The 14,530-nt window shown below is 37.3% G+C and overlaps 1 protein-coding gene across 3 annotated transcripts in view; it reads left to right on the forward strand.

Moving 5' to 3' along the window:
- Positions 1-14,530, forward strand: part of MDM1 (Mdm1 nuclear protein) — a 106,156-nt gene that overhangs the window by 84,993 nt on the left and 6,633 nt on the right. For all 3 annotated transcript variants that reach the window (XM_037845951.1, XM_037845952.1, XM_037845953.1), the window contains 5 exons: positions 944-973; positions 1,306-1,481; positions 2,549-2,833; positions 3,612-3,721; positions 3,815-3,924. In XM_037845951.1, coding sequence (XP_037701879.1) covers positions 944-973; positions 1,306-1,481; positions 2,549-2,833; positions 3,612-3,721; positions 3,815-3,924 — 711 coding nt within the window. The remainder of the gene's footprint in view (positions 1-943; positions 974-1,305; positions 1,482-2,548; positions 2,834-3,611; positions 3,722-3,814; positions 3,925-14,530) is intronic.

Consider the following 14,530-nt stretch of genomic DNA (forward strand, 5'->3'; position numbering starts at 1 on the left):
TGAGATATTTTAGTCTGTTGAATCTATTTGTAATATAGTCATTGGATATTTTATCCTAATTCCCAAGTAGCCATTCATGTAACATTGAGATGAGTGTATATTTGTCATCTCCATAATTTGCCTTTAAGTGAAAGAAGCAATTCTAGCAGATAGTAACCATTTATTCTTTTAATTTTACTACTCCATGTTTATGATTGGGAATATTATAGTTTTTTTTAGAATAAACAAAGATTATTTTAAACAGAATTGTAACAGTAAAGCTGCAACTTAATTTTTTTACTTTGTTGAATTTTACTTAGGAAAGCCAGCAGGTGGCAGTATACTGTGTAAAATGAGAGTTTCAGAGGGTTGTAAAGGCTCCTTTCCATATTTGTTCACGTTATTCATGTTATTTGCATATTAGGGAATGCCAGTCACCTTAAAGTTCGATAGAACATTTAAAAAATATTCTGTCACTTGGTTGAACATATTACAATTATTATTTCATAGGATATTGTTTTAAATTAAATATTTAGTACATTTTTAAAAAGTCAGGGTTTGCTCATTACAAGAAAGCGTTAAAGAATTTGGAGAGAGAAGTCTCATAACTACCTAAGTGGGGGTTTCTATAGTAGTAGCAGCTGTATATAAAGACAGGAAATAAAGCCTGATTTAGGGGTTTCTGGCATGTCAGTACTCTTCCAGATGTGAAGAAATCAGAATAGTAATTAGGTTACCTGTCATCAGCAGCATTCCAAGTGTGCAGGAAAGTGGCTAGTTTTCAAGGTAATATTAAGAGATCTTGATTACTGAATTGAAAATTACTAAGAGTACTAAAACTGTTAATTTATAAATTTGGTATAAGTTTAGAAAGAAGAATAATAAAGTATTTCATTGATTCCCATTAATATTCAATTATGGCATTAACCTCTCATTAAGTATGTTTTTGTATTCCTCCCCATAGGGTTCTCTAAATGCCATGTGGTATGCAGAGGTTGGTTGCTTTTGAGTTTCTAAAACTATAATAATGTCTAGAGTTCTTGTATAATTTCAGTTGGAGTAAGAAGTAGTTATCAATGTTTTTCTGAGCTGCTACAGATCTCTCCTTGCCTGCTGGCTTGAAGTGAAATAACTGCATTGTGCTTTAGCTTGACTCATGATTTCTGCTTAAAAATGCCCATAGCCAGATTTATGTATATGGCTATTAATGCCTTTTTTCCTCGTTGGTCTCTGGCTGTATTTGTGCAATGGCTTTGTTATGCTGCTTGGTGGCACTTGCAAAGGAGCACCTGCAGTAATGTGTGATGCCTGAACTTTTCTGCATAGGTGAAAGAGCTCCGAGAGAAGGCTGAATTTTATAGGAGACGAGTTCAGGGAACACATTTTTCTCGGGACCATCTGAATCAGATTCTCTCTGATAAAAACTGCTGCTGGGATGTCTCCTCAACCACGAGCTCAGAAGGAACCATTAGTAGCAACATCAGAGCTCTTGATCTTGCTGGGTGAGATGTTCTTTGTGGATGGTGAAAAAGTGTACTGTTGCTTATAACAGATCATGGAATTATATAGGAAAATGACCTGATTGTTCAAAATTTGTCTTCTAGTCAAATGGAAATGTGCCAGCCATTTATTAAATTTCGTTATTTTCTCTGTGAAAAATAAAGCTAGCCATATTTGCCTTATGCACTTGTGTATACGTAATATATAACGTAAATCCAGAGGCTTGATTATATAATATTCCTTGTTAACAATTAAGGGCAGAATAGGATAATTACAGTAGATACAAAAGCACTTTAACAGTGAAAGAGAAAGGAAGAAAAAGCAACAACAAAAACTGAATATAAGCTATTAGTTCATAATCTTATCATTCATGAATGGGTTTTGTGACTAATATGGAACGTAGGCCCTGATTTTTTGGGAGAATTCTCTCCTGTTTGGGTATTAAAGTGAACATGACTTAAAACTATATGTAAGAGAAATAGCACTTTAACATGTAGCAAATAAAATAGTTCTTAGCTGCTGCAGTATATTAATATAGACATGCATATCAAATTAACCTAGCAATTTTAATTGTCATCTGATTTAAAAAGTTCATCAAGATATCTGTTATTTTCTTTAACAATGACCTGAAAAGATGAATCTATCTAAAGCTTAAGTTTGAATCAGCTTATTTGATCATAACTATGTTTGAATTTCTGCACAAAACCCTGATTTGATTAACTAAACAAATTAGACCATGTGGGATCCTAGTTTATTTGCCTAAATGCCAGTTTAGGGGTAAATATGAGTTTTGTCAGCACGTGTGCGAGCATGTATCATGTGTAAAGGCAGGAGTAAGAGGAGATAAGTGTATTTTACTTTGAAATGTTAATAGAGACTCTTCATTAAAACTTTCATTTATTACACTGTTACATCTTAATTAGATGTCTTTCTTCAATATCTAGGGCAAGGCATACATCTGGGAAAATTATGTATTTGTGGACAGTTGAAGGGGGTAGACTCACTAATTACTATAAGCTAGAAAATTCAAACTACTCAAGTTTCAAATAAAACTTGTTTTATTATGCAGAGATCCAACAAGCCATAAGACTTTGCAAAAATGTCATTCTACAAAACCAGAAGAAAAAGGACCTATCTTGGAAGAACAGCCCCAGAGAAATGCTGTGGAGAAATTGGGGGTGTCAGATGCTCCCACCATACCTGTTAGAAGACGGCTGGCTTGGGATGCAGATAACACCGGTGAAGATATAGAAAAGCAGCCAAGAGGGAAGGCAGAGGATGAGGAAAGTGAAAGGGGAGAACTAGAGAAGTTGGGAGAAAATGAAAAATCTAAGGCAGACAAGATAAAAGAAGGGTGAGAGTTCTAAATGAACCATTATATAGAAGTGTTGTTGTAAATGCTTAATCTGTATTTTGTTTTGTCACTAAGTATTGTGACTTATATCTTTGGTTTTATGACTAATAACAGATTTTACTTTATTTTTAATGAAACAGGCATTCCTATATCATCTATAATTTGATTCATTGAGTTATTTGAGCCCACCATTAATTGCTAATTGAATACTTGAATGCTGAGCTAGTTGGGGAGGAAGTTGGGTTATCTTCATTTATGTTCTCCTAATTATGATTTGCTAGATTTGTAAATGTGTCTGGAAGAATGATTTCCTTGATGACTTAAGAAAGATTGCTGAAGTTCTTTAATATCAGATGGATATAGCAAAAAAGAAAACAAACAGTTATGTAATATTTTAAAAAGTGATTGCTGCAAATAGCTAATTCCTATTGATTTATGTACAAATTTGCTTTGGAGATTGGTCCTCTATCATTGATGATGGTGCTTTTTGTCCATAGTTCAAACCCTTGTCATTCACTCATGGGTTTTGAGGCCAATATGGAAGTTAGGCCCTGATTTAACAGGAAAATTCTCTACTGTTTTGTTGCTGGCTTGCAGTGATCTTGCTTCTTTTCCAGTACTCAGTGACTCTTAACTGGTTATGGATTTGATTGTAATTTTTTCAGAAACAAATGACCTTGTCTTCTAAGTTTTATACTTTATTATATGGTGATGGCAAAGTATTTTTGCTCATATTTTCTGTAGGAAAAACTTCTTAATAGATTGTTTCAATTTGCAGGTCAGAATCTTCTCTGTCCTCAGGCAAAGGAGGCAGGCTTCCTACTCCAAAGCTGAGAGAACTTGGTGGAGCTCAGAGGACTCATCACGATCTTACCACTCCAGCTATTGGTAACGAGCTATCACTGTGCAGTTCTTATTTGATATTTTTCTACTTGATAATTTAGTTTAATTGAAACCTGTCGTCTTCTGCATTTTTTCTAGGTGGTGCTGTTTTAGTGTCGCCATCTAAAGTGAAACCTCCAGTTCCAGAACAGAGGAAGAAATTGTCCCCTCAGGATGGCGTAGACATTTCACAGAATGATTTTAGTAAGGTAAAATATTTATATTTTGGGGAAAAGCGGGTTTCAGGAAGTGATTATGTTAGTCTTATGTAGTTAATGGAAAGGTCCAGATTTTAGAAAATTTTGTGTATCATAATAACCTACTTTTTTTTAAAGCAAAGGCATTGAGTTGCTTTTTTTCTGGTGGTGACATTGCATCTGCTGCTGATACACTTTCAGATCTTGTCAGTAGTAACCCAATAGGAGGAGAGAGAAGAAAAATAGTAATACTTATTGCGCATCTACTGTGAGACAGGCATGGTATTCCCTACATTCATTCATCACATTTTAATTTTATTCCAACTATGTTCAAGGCACTGGACCTATAAAGCAGTGAACAAAACAGACAAAATCCTGACCTTCATTGAACTTACATTCTAGTGGAGAAGAGAGACAGTAAATAAGATAACTAGGTAAAATGCATAATATGTTAGATAATGATAAGTAATAAGAAAAATAAAGCAGGATAAGTGACTAAGAAATGGCCATGTGAGTCTTCACTGGGAGGGAGGCATTTGAGCAGAATCTGAAGGATGTGAGGGGTTGACTCATATGCAGGCCTGAGAAGGCACTGTTGGCAGAGAGGGCAACAAGTGCAAAGTCCCTGAGGTGAGAGGGTCCCTGATTTCCTTGAGGAACAGCTGGGAGGCCTTGAGCAGAGAGCGAGGGAGGGAGAATAGTACAGACGGTGAGTTCAGAGATGTAATGAGATGCTAAGTTGTGTGGGGCCTTGTAGGTCATAGCAAAGACTTTGAATTTTACACTTTACAATGGGAGCAGAGGAGTGACGGGATTTCATTTAGGTTTTTTCAAGGTCTCTCTGGCTCCTTTGTTGAGAATGGACAATAGAGGGATCCAAAGCTAAGGCAGAAAACCAGCTGAGAGTCTATTACAATATCCAGGCAAGAGGTGATGGTTGTTTGGATTATGGGGAAGTCATGTGATAAAGTCTGATTCTGGGCATGCTTGGAAAGTATAGCTGACAAGATATGCTGATGGATAAGATAATGGGGTGGAAGAGAGAAGAATCAAGGATGTCTCAAGACTTTTGGCCTGAGTGACAAGGATGGAGTTGCCATTTAACTGAGATGGGGAAGAGCGTGTGAGGAAAAGATTTGTCAGAGAAGATCAAGAGTTATGTTTCGGACACGCTAAATTTGAGAAACTTATTAGACATACTAGTAGATGTGTTGAGTAGGGAATTGATAACACGAGTTTGGAGTGCAGGGGAGAGGGACTCTTGATCACATAGTTGGTACAGGTACTTAAATTTTTGAGAGCGGAAGGATTCATTAAGGTTGTGGGTATAGAAGGTTGGGTGTAGCAAGGTCTGAGCCCCAGCGTTTTGATATGGGGGAGATGAGAAGTAACCAGCAAAGGAGACTGTAGTGAAGTAGAGGGAAACAGGAGACTGTGGTGTCCTGGAGGTGTCGAGGAAGATGGAGTATCAATCCTATGATGGTTCAGTAAGGTCTGAGAATTGATTATTGGATTTAGAAACATGGAGGTCATTAGTGACTGACCAAGGTCATTTTTGGTGGAGGGGAATGACAAAGCCTAAATGCAAGTGGGTTCAAGAGAAGAGTGGAGAGGAGTTGGAGATAGCCATTTGGATACTTCTTTCAAGAGTTTTTCCAAGAAAGGAAGCAGAGTAATGGAGTGATGATTGGCCATAGAAGTTGAGTTGGTAAGGGAGGGGAAATAGGACTTGAGACTGTAAGGTGCAGTGAAAAGGGGACAGGATCAATGAATGGAAAGTCTCAGCTTAAAGTCTTGTTGGAATTGTGGTACGTGAAGGGGGTTAGTGGGTTAGTTTTAAAGTTAGGAGGTGGTGGTCATAAATGGAGATTGTGGAGAGGCTGCAGTTATCAGTAATGACAAAATTTAGCATGTGGTCATGGGAGTAAGTGGTTTAAGTAGGATAGAGAACAAGATAATTAAAAGAGAAGGTAAAGGAATTGAGATCATCTGTGTAGATACTGAGATTGCCAAGACTTACGCTAGTCTGACAGTGGAGAGAGTATTAGAACTAGGGACTAGAATCTTTAGCAGATAGGAAGAGTGACTCAGTGATTATGAGATAACTGCAAAATGATAGAGGAAGTGGATATAGTTTAATGCTGCAAGAGTCAAAGCTTGGCATTTTTAAGGAGGAGTAAGGGATAGAATGGTCCTGAAGAGGCATGAGGAGCAAGGAGGATTCCTGTGCCAGCCTCAGGTATGGACTGCAGGATAACAATCTACCCACTTAATCAGAGCAAGACAATGAAACATTCAAAGAAGAGGTTTAAAATCTAAAGGGGATTTTACTGCTGACTCTTTGTGAGTTCTCGAGGGCACAGTTTAAAATTATAATAAGAGCATAAAACAAAACCAGCTAGTAGAAGATGTAATCATAAAGATGTCAGGTCCTCTCATATAATTTCAGCAAATTTAATGATATTCCATTTATAATCCTGACAAACTTTATTTCTTTTTATTTTAATTTTGGGAACTTGGCAAACTGATTATAAATTTTATTTGGAAGAATAATGTGGGAAAATTAATAAAGGAAACTTTGAAAAACTAGTTTGAAAGACCCTGCTTCCCAAATATCCATATGAACCACAGTGTTAAATTAACATCCTATTTCTTACACAGAAATAGATAAATAGATTGTTGGAGTCAGATGAAGATGGGTTATTTGAAAAATGATTTTAGGACAATTGGTAGTCTTATTTGGAAAAAAATAGATTATCCCTACCTCAAATCATATATAAAAATATGTTTCAGATGGATTAAAAAGCCAAATGTAAAAACAAGCTAAAGGAATAGAGGAAACTACAGAAAAGTATTTTTAAAAATCCTAGGATGGGGTAGGAATTCCCAAGCCAAACACAAAGCCCGGAAGCCATATGGAGAAAAAATTGATCAGTTTTAAATGAGCAGATTTTAAATGTCTGTACTTAAGAAAACAAAACAAAACAAAAAAGAAAATTGGCAGTTTAGAAAAAGGGTTAATATTTCTTGTATATAAAGTGCATCTACAAATCAAAAATGTTAAAAAGGGACAGAAGATATGAAAAAGTCAATTCACAGACTAGTGGAAATTTTTTAAAAAATGAGATATAATTTTTCATCTATCAGGCCCAAATTTAAAAGAACAGTAGCATCCAGGGTTATAAACATGTGGAAAAACAGGCAGTTTTATATACCTTTAGTGGAAGTATAAATTGATACAACTGACTTTATGAGTTTGCTTATTCTAATTGTTTCAAATTAGTGAAATCATACCATATTGTCCTTTTGCGTCTGGCTTATTTCACTCAACATGGTATCGTCAGAGTTTAGCCATGTTGTCACATGTATCAGGACTTCATTCCTTTTTATGGCTGAATAATACTTCATTATCTGTATATTCTACATTTTATTTATTCATTCATTGGTTGATGGACACATGGGTTGCTTCCATCTCTTGGCATTTGTGACTAATGCTGCTATGGACATGGTCGAGTCCCTGCTTTCGATTATTTTGGGTATATACTTAGTAGAGGGATTGCCAGGTCATATGGTAGGTCTAAGCTTAGCTTTCTGAGGTACAACCAAACTGTCTTCCACAGTGGCTGCACCATTTTACATTGCCACCAGCAGTGAATGAGGAGCAGGACAAGTTAACCAAGTAAAAGGGGAGGGGAGAGGAGGAGTGTAGAATCCTGTGTCAGGATTCTGTGGAGAGAAAGAGCAAAGGATTTTAAGAAGAAAGGATCAGTGTAGCTTGACTGTATGGTATAAGGTGAGCTTGGAAAAGAAGGTAGGGTTTAAACTGTAATATTGAGAATTGTTTTTATTATCTCAAAAGCAATGGGAAGCCATTGAAATGTTTTAAATGGGGGCGTGATATGATTGGATTTATGTTTTGAAAAGATCTCCGTGGCTGCCATGGAAGGCAGGAGTAGACTGGATACCCTTAAAAGCCCATTTTGATAGCTTAGATAGTCTTTTGTTAATAGCTGGACTAAGAAGGTGGGTCTAGATAGAGAAATGGATGAAACTGAAGAATTGTGTAGAAGGCAGTGATGTAAAGACTTGGTGCTGGGTTGGAAAATTGGGGATGAGGGATAAGAAGGTGTTATGAATGATGTCTGCATTTCTGGCTAGCCCACCAGGATTGATGGGTGGTACCATGCATGAGTGAGAGAATTCTGGACAAGAACACTTGACAGAGGGGAATATCAGTTTTATTTTCATTCACTCAATTCAATATTTAATGTGCTCTTACTATGTGCTAGGCACTGTTGTAGGACCTATGAGTCATTGGTAAACAACACAAAATTCCTAACCTCACGGAGCTTACATTTTAGTCAGGCAAAGTAGATAATAAATACTTTTTAAAAAAAGATAATTTCAGAGAGTGGTAAGTGCTATGAATTAAGTAAAACCAGATACTGGGATGATGAATGACCCCTGGGGGTGGATGAGGCTACTTTGGTTCGTGCCCTCAGGACAGGCGCCTCTGACGAGGTGACCTTTTGGCCAAGACCTGACTAATGAAGGAGGTGCCCATGCAGAGATCTGGGGCAGAGATTGTTTTCTAGGTAAAGAGAACAAGTTCTCAGCACAAGAACAAACAGCAGTTTTGAAGAGAGAAAAAAGGCCAGTGTGGCTGGAGCACAGTGAGGGAAGAGGAAGAAAACAGTAGGAAATGAGGTTGCAGAGGTGGGCTGGGGAAAGGAGCTTGGATGTTATTCCGGCAGCACTGAGAAGCCCTTGGAGGGTTTGAAGCAGTGAAGTAAATATGATTTAAGGATAGATAAAATCACTCTGGCTACTCGTTGAATGGATACGAGAAGGGGTTACTTGGGCCAGAGCCGAAGCCGTTAGGCCTAAAACAGATACAAAATCAGTTAAATTAAACCTGGGAACCCCATGGGTTAAAAACACTTTACCCATTTCATTGAGAGATCTTTTTGACAATAGTAAAACCAATTTGATGGAAATCCCAAATTCTCTAAATATTCCTAGGCAAAAAATTCAAAAGAACAATTTTTCTTTAGAATTGTTTGTATTCTACTAAGTGGTACTTGTAGTTATCAGGAGAAGCAAGTGGAAAATTTGTGGTTTCATCCTATATCTTGATTGAAAATTTTTAATGGTTGAGACCGCGGGCCATCTTCACTTTGAGGCAGTGAACTCTGTTAATCTAATCTAATTGCAGAAAATAGTACCTAAGGTCAAAAAGCAATTTTTAAAAAATATTGGATTGATCAAGTTAATAAGTAAAAGCAACAATTACAGGGAGTAATCAGGAAAGTTTGGAACTGTATCTGATTTCACTGATTTGCATTCCTCTTAAAAATAAATTATACAGAGACTTTTAGGATAGTGATACATCATCATTGTAGAAAATAGAAAATGATCAAACTAAAAAAAGGTAACAATTTGTCTCACACCTGTGCAGGAGTATCTACTGTTGATTTTTTTAGGTATTTAGATACATGGGTGTGTTTGTGTATTTATTTAAAAAACCCTTATACTGTAAGGTTATAATCTCTTTTTCTCTAGCAGTGCCCTCTGAACATGTTTCCTTGTTTTTTTTTTTTTTTTTTTTTTTTTATCTTCATTTTATTGAGATATATTCACATACCACGCAGTCATACAAAACAAATCGTACTTTCGATTGTTTACAGTACCATTACATAGTTGTACATTCATCACCTAAATCAATCCCCGACACCTTCATTAGCACACACACAAAAATAACAAGAATAATAATTAGAGTGAAAAAGAGCAATTGAAGTAAAAAAGAACACTGGGTACCTTTGTCTGTTTGTTTCCTTCCCCTATTTTTCTACTCATCCATCCATAAACTAGACAAAGTGGAGTGTGGTCCTTATGGCTTTCCCAATCCCATTGTCACCCCTCATAAGCTACATTTTTATACAACTGTCTTCGAGATTCATGGGTTCTGGGTTGTAGTTTGATAGTTTCAGGTATCCACCACCAGCTACCCCAATTCTTTGGAACCTAAAAAGGGTTGTCTAAAGTGTGCGTAAGAGTGCCCACCAGAGTGACCTCTCGGCTCCTTTTGGAATCTCTCTGCCACTGAAGCTTATTTCATTTCCTTTCACATCCCCCTTTTAGTCAAGAAGATGTTCTCCGTCCCACGATGCCAGGTCTACATTCCTCCCCGGGAGTTATATTCCACGTTGCCAGGGAGATTCACTCCCCTGGGTGTCTGATCCCACGTAGGGGGGAGGGCAGTGATTTCACCTTTCAAGTTGGCTTAGCCAGAGAGAGAGGGCCACATCTGAGCAACAAAGACGCATTTGGGAGGAGGCTCTTAGGCACAGCCATAGGGAGGCCTAGCCTCTCCTTTGCAGCAACCGTCTTCCCAAGGGTAAAACCCATGGTAGAGGGCTCAACCCATCAAACCACCAGTCCCCTATGTCTGTGGTCACGTTAGTAACCATCGAGGTGGGGTAGGCGAATACCCCTGCATTCTCCACAGGCTCCTCAAGGGGGCACTACATCTTTTTTTTTCCTTGTTTTTCTTTTTTTTTTTTTTTAACTTTCCCTTCTTTTTTAAATCAACTGTATGAAAAAAAAGTTAAAAAGAAAACAAACATACAATAAAAGAACATTTCAAAGAGACCATAACAAGGGAGTAAGAAAAAGACAACTAACCTAAGATAACTGCTTAACTTCCAACATGTTCCTACTTTACCCCAAGAAAGTTACCTAATATAGCAACATTTCTGTGAACTTGCTCCTACTATATCCATCAGAAATTAACAGACCATAGTCATTCCTGGGCATCCCCAGAACGTTAAATAGCTTATCTGTTCTTCTTGGATTATTGTTCCCCCTTCCTTAATTGCTCTCTACTGCTAGTTCCCCTACATTCTACATTATAAACCATTTGTTTTACATTTTTCAAAGTTCACATTAGTGGTAGCATATAATATTTCTCTTTTTGTGCCTGGCTTATTTCGCTCAGCATTATGTCTTCAAGGTTCATCTATGTTGTCATATGTTTCACGAGATCGTTCCTTCTTACTGCCGCGTAGTATTCCATCGTGTGTATATACCACATTTTATTTATCCACTCATCTGCTGAAGGACATTTGGGTTGTTTCCATCTCTTGGCAATTGTGAATAATGCTGCTATGAACATTGATGTGCAGATATCTGTTCGTGTCACTGCTTTCCGATCTTCCGGGTATATACCGAGAAGTGCAATCGCTGGATCGAATGGTAACTCTATATCTAGTTTTCTAAGGAACTGCCAGACTGACTTCCAGAGTGGCTGAACCATTATACAGTCCCACCAACAATGAATAAGAGTTCCAATTTCTCCACATCCCCTCCAGCATTTGTAGTTTCCTGTTTGTTTAATGGCAGCCATTCTAACCGGTGTTAGATGGTATCTCATTGTGGTCTTAATTTGCATCTCTCTAATAGCTAGTGAAGCTGAACATTTTTTCATGTGTTTCTTGGCCATTTGTATTTCCTCTTCAGAGAACTGTCTTTTCATATCTTTTGCCCATTTTATAATTGGGCTGTCTGTACTATTGTCATTGAGTTGTAGGATTTCTTTATATATGCAAGATATCAGTCTTTTGTCAGATACATGGTTTCCAAAAATTTTTTCCCATTGAGTTGGCTGCCTCTTTACCTTTTTGAGAAATTCCTTTGAGGTGCAGAAACTTCTAAGCTTGAAGAGTTCCCATTTATCTATTTTCTCTTTTGTTGCTTGTGCTTTGGGTGTAAAGTCTAGGAAGTGGCCGCCTAATACAAGGTCTTGAAGATGTTTTCCTACATTATCTTCTAGGAGTTTTATGGTACTTTCTTTTATATTGAGATCTTTGGTCCATTTTGAGTTAATTTTTGTGTAGGGGGTGAGGTAGGGGTCCTCTTTCATTCTTTTGGATATGGATATCCAACTCTCCCAGCCCCATTTGTTGAAAAGACCATTATGACTCAGTTCAGTGACTTTGGGGGCCTTATCAAAGATCAGTCGGCCATAGATCTGAGGGTCTATCTCTGAATTCTCAATTCGATTCCATTGATCTATATGTCTATCTTTGTGCCAGTACCATGCTGTTTTGGCAACTGTGGCTTTATAATAAGCTTCAAAGTCAGGGAGTGTAAGTCCTCCCACTTCGTTTTTCTTTTTTAGAGTGTCTTTAGCAATTCGAGGCATCTTCCCTTTCCAAATAAATTTGATAACTAGCTTTTCCAAGTCTGCAAAGTAGGTTGTTGGAATTTTGATTGGGATTGCATTGAATCTGTAGATGAGTTTGGGTAGAATTGACATCTTAATGACATTTAGCCTTCCTATCCATGAACATGAAATGTTTTTCCATCTTTTAAGGTCCCCTTCTATTTCTTTTAGTAGAGTTATGTAGTTTTCTTTGTATAGGTCTTTTACATCTCTGGTTAAGTTTATTCCTAGGTACTTGATTTTTTTAGTTGCTATTGAAAATGGTATCTTTTTCTTGAGTGTCTCTTCAGTTTGTTCATTTCTAGTATATAGAAACATTACTGACTTATGTGCATTAATCTTGTATCCCGCTACTTTGCTAAATTTGTTTATTAGCTCTAGTAGCTGTATCGTCGATTTCTCAGGGTTTTCTAGATATAAGATCATATCATCTGCAAACAATGACAGTTTTACTTCTTTTCCAATTTGGATGCCTTTTATTTCTTTGTCTTGCCGTATTGCCCTGGCTAGCACTTCCAGCACAATGTTGAATAACCATGGTGACAGCGGGCATCCTTGTCTTGTTCCTGATCTTAGAGGGAAGGCTTTCAGTCTCTCACCATTGAGTACTATGCTGGCTGTGGGTTTTTCATATATGCTCTTTATCATGTTGAGGAAGTTTCCTTCAATTCCTACCTTTTGAAGTGTTTTTATAAAAAACGGATGTTGGATTTTGTCAAATGCTTTTTCAGCATCTATTGAGATTATCAATTGATTTTTCCCTTTTGACTTCTTAATGTGTTGTAATACATTGATTTTCTTATGTTGAACCATCCTTGCATGCCTGGAATGAACCCAACTTGGTCATGGTGTATGATTTTTTTAATGAGTCTTTGGATTCGATTTGCAAGTATTTTGTTGAGGATTTTTGCATCTATATTCATTAGGGAGATTGGCCGGTAGTTTTCCTTTTTTGTAGCATCTTTGCCTGGTTTTGGTATTAGATTGATGTTAGCTTCATAAAATGAGTTAGGTAGTGTTCCATTTTCTTCAATGTTTTGAAAGAGTTTGAGTAAGATTGGTGTCAGTTCTTTCTGGAAAGTTTGGTAGAATTCCCCTGTGAAGCCATCTGGCCCTGGGCATTTATTTGTGGGAAGATTTTTGATGACTGATTGGATCTCTTTGCTTGTGATGGGTTGGTTGAGGTCTTCTGTTTCCTCTCTGGTCAGTCTAGGTTGTTCATATGTTTCCAGGAATTTGTCCATTTCTTCTACATTATCCAGTTTGTTGCCATACAGTTGTTCATAATATCCTCTTATAATTTTTTTAATTTCTTCAGGATCTGCAGTTATGTCACCTTTTTCATTCATTATTTTGTTTATATGGGTCTTCTCTCTTTTTGATTTTGTCAGTCTAGCTAGGGGCTTGTCAATCTTGTTGATCTTCTCAAAGAACCAACTTTTGGTGATATTTATCCTCTCTATTGTTTTTTTGTTCTCTATGTCATTTATTTCTGCTTTAATCCTTGTTATTTCTTTTCTTCTACTTGGTTTAGGATTGGTTTGCTGTTCATTTTCTAGCTTCTTCAGTTGATCCATTAGTTCTTTGATTTTGGCTCTTTCTTCCTTTTTAATATATGCGTTTAGTGCTATAAATTTCCCCCTTAGCACTGCTTTTGCTGCATCCCATAGGTTTTGGTATGTTGTGTTCTCATTTTCATTCGTCTCTATATATTTAGCAATTTCTCTTGCTATTTCTTCTTTAACCCAGTGATTGTTTAGGAGTGTGTTGTTGAACCTCCAGGTATTTGTGAATTTTCTAAGTCTCTGATGGTTATTGACTTCTAATTGTATTCCATTGTGGTCAGAGAATGTGCTTTGAATAATTTCAATCTGTTTAAATTTATTGAGGCTTGTTTTATGTCCCAGCATATGATCTATTCTGGAGAAAGTTCCGTGAGCACTTCCGTCACACTGGGTTGTCTGGGGCAGTTCTGGGCTATGGGGCTGGCGATGGGCAGGGGTATTTCCTGTCCACCAGGATGATGGCTGTGAGCGGACACCCCCCTTTTCTTGGGAAGTTGTGGTGTTTAGTGAATTTTCTCAGCCACTGGATTATTGCGTTTTGTCTCAGAGCTCTCCTAGTTCTGCTCTTGACTTGACCTGCCCAAATTGCAGGTCTTTGAAGCTTTCTGTATTGGGCTTCTTAGAGTAATTGTTTTAGAAAAAGAAAAAAGGATTAAAAAAAAAAAAAAAAAAAAAAAAGGGCCCTCCTCAGAGATCTAATGGGTTATTGAAATGCTAAGAGACAAAGCAACCAGGGCCATTAAGGAAAGGTCCACAGGGCAGAGAGATCAGCTTTTCTTCGGGATTTGCATATGCGCCTCAGGGCCTGAGCTCAGGCCTTAGCTCTGCC

This window comes from Choloepus didactylus, chromosome 8 (genome assembly GCF_015220235.1).
Source record: "Choloepus didactylus isolate mChoDid1 chromosome 8, mChoDid1.pri, whole genome shotgun sequence".
Classification (NCBI taxonomy): Eukaryota; Metazoa; Chordata; class Mammalia; order Pilosa; family Megalonychidae; genus Choloepus; species Choloepus didactylus.